The sequence below is a fragment of the Colobus angolensis genome, unplaced genomic scaffold (genome assembly GCF_000951035.1).
Source record: "Colobus angolensis palliatus isolate OR3802 unplaced genomic scaffold, Cang.pa_1.0 Scaffold684, whole genome shotgun sequence".
NCBI lineage: Eukaryota > Metazoa > Chordata > Mammalia > Primates > Cercopithecidae > Colobus > Colobus angolensis.
Genome location: NW_012120532.1, coordinates 173,457 through 180,514, shown reverse-complemented (window position 1 = coordinate 180,514; position 7,058 = coordinate 173,457). Strand labels below are relative to the sequence as shown.

Genomic DNA, 7,058 nt, shown 5'->3' with positions numbered 1-7,058 from the left:
ACTATGAAAATCTGTACTAAATGGGTTTTTCATAAATATACTTTACCAATCTCTTTATCTTTTATCATTATTTCATTCTCTCTTATTAAAAAATAAATTTGAAAAAGTAGAACTGTATGGTGGCAAGATAATTTCAAATTACATTTTCCTACTTAGAAAACAGAGATGAGGAAGACTAGAAATGCTACCTTATTGCTATTAACAATATCATACTAAATAAAATAAGGAAAGGTTATGTAGTTTTAAATATAGTCTTACTGGAAATTAGTAAAGCATTAAACATAGAACTGTGACATATACAAGGTAACATAGGTGAGTACTAGGCAACAGCTACTCAATTAGAAGAGAATTAGCCTTCAAAGCATCAGGGGGTGCACCATTTTTGCCGTATGAAAAGAATGCACATAAAAGACACAAAACGAAATATACTTATTACTTTTAGCATGTTAAAAAACAATCACATCAAAAAAAGTATACAGATAAAAAATGTCATAAATGACATAAGAAAATAGTGCTTGTGTGTATATATATATTTTTTGCATATATATATATATAAATCTACAGTATTTACCACTGTTGATATATATATTTTTGAGCAGCTCAGATACTGCTATTATAAACTAAGTTGTACATCTTGGTTTATTACAAGTCACAGAATCATGGTTTTAAAATGGGAATTAATATCCTCAGCTACATATTTATATACATTTATTTCTCAGCTTCCACCTAATCTGAATCAAGAGCCCAGTTATTTCATCAGAATTTTGTTTGCGTTTCAATGTAGTGTTTAGCTTTAATACACTGCATTTGTTTTGCTATTTAATGACATCATTACCGAGTTGATTAAAATTACATTAGACTCATTATATACATAAAAAATATTGTCACATTCACTAGCTAAACAAATATTACTTTCATTTTAAAAGACATACTTTTGTACCTTGAAAGCTTAAAACCCCACCTTGCAACAGGAAGAAACATCAATGTTGGGTTTTCTACTATTCAAATCTAAGCAATGTTGGAAACAAGTTCCCCAATTAAACACGAAGTCATACCCTCTTGGAGTACCCATATCTTTGTCAGTGTTTTGGTAACTGTAGTGTAACAGAATATTTTTTAAAGACATCACTAATTTCTTTTTAAACCAGGAACCTGAATTTGTTTCAATGAAAAAAAAAATTTTTCAAAAGCATGAAATCAAACTGTATTTTTTAAAAAGACCAAAATCCTAGACTCCTACGAAAAACTAGAATCATTTTTATAATTTTAACATGGACAATGTAATGGCCTGATGAGGTGCAGCAATATCCGTCGACTATATTCCCTAAAGAGGTCAGAAATGGATTGTGTAAATGGCCACCCTGGGACTTTCATGGGGAGAAGCTACGTGAGTCGGGGCAGAAGGGAGAAGTAACCACACTGCTAATCCAGTTAGTTTGGCTGCCCCACAGGAGTACTGTGAGCACAGGGATCAGTCAGCTGCAACCTCTCCTGCTCTGAGATTCCCAAGAGTCAGACCAGAACAAAGGGCATAAACGCACTAAGGCTGGTCTCTTAGTAAATGGATACGATAAGCACTACTGCACCTTTGGCCGTAAACTTATTTTAACTGCCCCAATTTTTAAGCACCATTAAGTGGTTAGCCTTTCGCTCCAATGTCTTTAATTTTCAGATTGAAAGAAAATGGCAACAGCTGAAGGAGAATGATGAGCATTCTGTGAGATTGCAATTAATAAAGTCAGGACAAACTCTTCAGTCAGTTTAGGACCCAGGTTAAAAATATGAGAGGGAAAAAGAAAAACTAGACTAAAAGACAAGGAAAACAAGAATTACATATTATTCCATGGATCTGGATTAAAAGTAGTTTTTTTAAAAATGTTTCTTTAGTTCCGTGTTCAAACGTGTATGAAGAGATGCCCGTATCTATTAAAAGACACATACACTACATATAGCGTTAAAAAATATCTATTCTACAGTTTTTTCAGTACTTTGTAACATTAGTCAAAATAGAATGAGACAACAGAGTAAAAATGTTCAGGTTTTGGAGAAGAACATAAACGGAACTGAGTAATAAATTACCATTGTGCGTGCATCCCTAAATGCTATTGCTATGTTTCCGGGTTAAATTCTAACAGGTCAGTGATGATGCAATTTAAATGCTCATCTTAAGCAGCATCTACGTGGGGCTGAAGACATTTCCCTGTATTCTTACTACTCACAGACAGGAGAGATGTGCGAGCTGTTTACAATAGTATAAATACTGCTTTGGCAATTATGAACATAGCAATGTTGGTTTCACGGGGTTTCCCTCTTGTCTTTAGCAAGTACACATCAAATCTCACAGCAACACTGACTCTTGCATGGAAAGCCCGTCCCGATTCCTGTAGTGGTAGGCTGGAGGCGGGGGCCCTGAATATGGATACCCAGATGGACTGGCATCTTCTGCGGCCGGTGAAGTTTTATACCGCACGGGACTATCTACGGAAACTGCAGGGAGGCCATGGTCCTGAAAGGGTGCGTGCTGAAAGGCTGAGTATTTTGGTAAATTGTCACGGCTAGCATCTCGGGTCCATGATTGTCCCTGCGTCTCAGGTCTGTATGCATAACTAACTTCTGCCCATGTTCTGTTATCTGGCAAATAATCCACTGGCGGAATGATCAATTTTCCATTCTTTGGTGACCCTGAATTGCCCGAATATCCCCCAGCACCGATGTCAACAGGGAGGACTTCTATTCGACTAGATGGCAGTACAAGGGGACTTGGGCGGCTGTAAGATTTCTCCGGAGACGCACTGGTGGAAAGAGTAGAACCATGAGGTCTCCTGGAAGGATTCAGTTGAGTCCCAGGGCTAAACTGTGGAGACGCAAAGCTGCTGTTGGCAGTAGGGAAGTGTTTGGGTGAGTTTCCGTGGTAAATGGGGGGATTGCTGTAGGAGGGGGGATGAGCTAGCCCTCGGGCTTCCCCATCTAGCTGGGACGGATATCGTGCATGACTTGGAGTCTGTACTTTAAAAGTAAACTTGCTGGATACTTTTGATGGACTAGAACTTGGCTCAGCGGGCTTTCTCGGGCTGGGAGGGTAAAGGGCATGCCGTGGGCTCTGGGAGTAAGCCCTTTCCAGTGCCTCCTCCACGGAAGCACCGCTGTCCAGCTCCGGGCCCGGCACGTTGTCGTACTGCGATGCAGTGGAGCCCCGCTTCCCGTCCTCAGCATCCAGGGCCTTCATCTTGGGCCGCGCGTTTGCCACCCGCACCTCAGCAGGGCCTGGGGCGGTGACTGCGAGCGTGGGGTGCGCTGCTCGACCTTTGCTTTCCATGGTGTATCTGGCAGTTCTCTCCGTAGCTGAGACGTCTGATGGTTTATTCCATTTGGGCACAAATTCCTTCCTGATATTTGAAGTGGCGTTGCTATTTTGGTTGGCGGCTGCGTGATTATATTGCCTGGAACTGTCCTGTGGACCCGATGGGAGTTTTCTTTGAAAATCTACCTCATCTTTAAGCTTTTTGCTCTCCTCCTCCACCGATTTCCGTCTTGGTGGCTGTGCTCTCTCGGGCGTCCCGGTCCTGCTCTGGGGGTGCGGGGAGTGCTCGTGCCTCCTGTGGGGCGCCGCGCTCTCCCTCCTGCCACTGACCTGCGGGCTCGGCCGGCCCACGCTCCTCTGTCCGTTGCTCAGGTGATGGACGCCCCCAGACTGAAGTTCCGGCGGAAGCTGTCCCAAAGGCTTCTTTGGATATTCATCCTCTTTACCTAAAAAGAAAGAGAAACGCTAAGTAAGATAATACACGAGGATACACGAGGAAACAGTACCCAATAGAAGCAATCCCTTAGTAATAATGTCATGCTTTTCATCTGTGCGCAGATACACGCTGACATACCACACACTTTATACCACACACACACACACTGTTTATACCACAGAAGGTTGGTAGCTGATGAGAGGTGTTTTTTAGAGACTGATACTAAAACATACCAACACTCACAATTTATATTAGCCCAAATGTATTGTGGGTGGGAATATTTTGTAATTTTATGCATAAGTTTCATACGATTGTATATAACACGATTCTTATATTTTGCTGACAAGTTGTTAATGCTTTTTCAAGCCTGCAAAGCTGATACTCTCATTTCTATTCCTAACAGGCAGGTTAGTAGTTCAGTGTCTCAATACTATATTACTTTCACTTTAACCTTCCTCAGCTATGATGGTTTTGAAATCTCAGTTCAACTTCTCTCAATGCCAAGCAGGTCTGCAAAATTTAAAATTCAACTGATGACTAACTGTGGTCTCAAAGTTGTCCTCAAATAGATTATTATTATTAAATACTCCCACAGCACAATTTCCTGATCAAAAGAAAAAGTACTCTCTATCTGAAAACTAACATTCCAAAAGAATCCTACTTTAAATGCAAAAAAGAAAAGGAATTTTAAAAAAAAGAAAGTCGTATTGGATACTATCAGTTTTGTATTTTAAATAATTAGCAGAAAATTCACGAGGAATTAAAGGAAGGTGTAATAGATTGGCCATTTAACAAACAGTGTTTAAAAATTATCTTTTATAATATGTGTATCTAATAAACATCATCTTGAAGAAACAACAGACTTCATTTAAAATTCCATGTTTTTCACCTGTTTTTACAAAATAATGTACTGTCATTTAAAAATGCATTTTTGCTCTTTTCAAATATCCACCCATCCACCCATCTAGAAATATTTACTGAGTAAGCCTGTTGGAGTGTCAGGCACTGTGCTGAGTGGTAGGAATAAGACGTGGTTTTTTTTTTTCACGTAGCTTACAGTCTTGATGATGATAATTTTGTCACTTATGCACATTATAATTTTCTTTAGGATATTTCCAAAAAATATTCAGTGATCTTTTTGGCGTGAGAGGAGGGAACAGAGAATTATGAAGAAACAATATCCTTTAAATAATTAAGCTATCAGGATCAGAATAATTGAGCTAAAACAACTTTTGTGCCCTTCTGATTCAGTAGTTTTTAAATAAAAAGCAGACTCTTTTTTTTTAAGCCAAATTTCATATGAAACCCCCATATAGAAAAGAAAATATACTCAAAGCTGCTGTAGTTAAAGTTGGGGTTGGGTAGGACCAGGGCTCCTCCCAATGAAACCTCTTTTCCTCCCTTTTCCTCTTCCCTCTTCTGGGCAGCTCTGAAGGGCCCGAGGGTTCCAGAGACATCGAGTCCTCCCTGCGTTTTCTACAGGGAAAGCAGAGTCTAGGAGAAGCCAAGTGATCTCACAGTGGCAGGAACCCAGTGAAAACCCAGTGTTTTTATTCTCAGTTCACTCTTCTCTTCACCTGTGCCATTTTCATGAAGTGCCAGAGAAATTGTTGATGGTTTCAACGGAACTTTACTTTGACAATGTTTATGCAAGCTCCTTATTTTATACATATGAAAGAATAACAAGTGTTAGAATTGGCAACTACAGTTTGTTTCAACTCATTCATCCATTCAGCAAATACACAAAACAACTACTATGCAGCAGACACTGTTCTGGTTGTCGGCAATACAGGGATGGAATGAGAAAAGTGATGTCCCTGTCCTTCTGGAGCCTATATTCTAGTTATACAAAGTGCCCTGAAGAAAATTAAACTAGGAAAAAGGAACTAAAATGATTGGGAGCTGGACAGGGCAGAGCAGCAGAGTGCCAGCAAGGAGGCGGCCCTCTGAGCATGGGCCTTGAGTTGGGGACAGGCAGGCACACATGGGGCCTTGAAGAATATGGCAAGGAATTTGGATTTTATTCCAAGTGGGGCCTTGAAGAATACGGCAAGGAATTTGGATTTTATTCCAAGTGGGGCCTTGAAGAATACGGCAAGGAATTTGGATTTTATTCCAAGTTAACTATAAAATACTAGAGGCTCTTCAGCAGAATTACACGATCTCATGTTTATCTTAGATCACTAATGGTGGCTGGGATTTCGATTGTGGTAATACTGAATGATGATGACACTAATGGCTGATACTCACTAGGCACTCACTATGTGCTGGCCTCTGCTCAGAAGGCTGTACCTGTAAGGCCTGTGATAGGCACAGAGTGCAGGGCTTTACAATTTTCCCATATTTTAATGGAAAATGGAGGCAGAAACTAACTTGCGCAAAGGCTCACCACTAGCAAGTCACAGGTCCAGAATTCAAACCCTGAGCTGATTCCAGCACCTCTGCTCCTCCTCCTCCACTATACCACCATGGAGGCAGTGAGAAGAAGTTGCTTCCAGGGTAACTGATCAGGCAATGTCTGCACACCTGCTCAATGGGTTAGATGTGAACTGTGAAAGAGCAAGCAGAGCACAGCATAACTCCTGGCCTGAGACAGCCACAGGCAGATCCTATTCTGGAACAGCTGGCAGAACCCACGTTGTTCTTAAACCTTTTGGTAAGAAATATATTTTATAATATGTGGACCAATTATTTTCATTGACAACCCAAACTTTAAAATGCTTGTAATTCAGAAAAGTTTTCTTTGCTTTATGAATGCGTATGTGAAATAAACTTGAAATGCCAGGAAGGGAGAAAGCAGACTTTAAAACTAGCAAGTCAAGAATACTCCAAGTAGTTATTCAGCACATCAGGTTAAAAAGCAGCAATAAAAATTAAATTAAAATCTATCCAGAATCCTCCAAAAGTTTTTTCCTATCAGCTCTACAAATAGTCATCCATTTACTCCCAAATATATGAATGCCTTCTTCCCTGTAGGCAAATAATGCCAACAAACACAAATTATCAATAAGATATAAAGACATATATAATAGAAAAACTGAATTTATAAACTGTCCTCTAGTCCCCACTGCCTGACAATTTCCTACGGGCAGAACACAGTAATCTGATTGGCTAATTCAGTGGCTGGCTGATATTCCATCAGATAATGTCAGCCAATCATCAAAACATCCTTCTCAGGTTAGTAAGAAGAAATGTGATGACAAACATAACCATTAAAGAAAAGGAGAATGGCGTAAACCCGGGAGGCGGAGCTTGCAGTGAGCTGAGATCCGGCCACTGCACTCCAGCCTGGGCGGCAGAGCGAGACTCCGTCTCAAAAAA

At 40.3% G+C, this 7,058-nt stretch overlaps 1 protein-coding gene across 2 annotated transcripts in view; it reads right to left on the bottom strand.

The window, feature by feature from the left end:
- Positions 1-424: 424 nt before the first annotated feature.
- The window catches only part of USP6NL (USP6 N-terminal like), a 159,747-nt gene continuing 153,113 nt past the window's right edge, over positions 425-7,058 (bottom strand). For both annotated transcript variants that reach the window (XM_011926392.1, XM_011926391.1), the window contains exon 14: positions 425-3,747. In XM_011926392.1, coding sequence (XP_011781782.1) covers positions 2,339-3,747 — 1,409 coding nt within the window. In that variant the 3' untranslated portion in view covers positions 425-2,338. The remainder of the gene's footprint in view (positions 3,748-7,058) is intronic.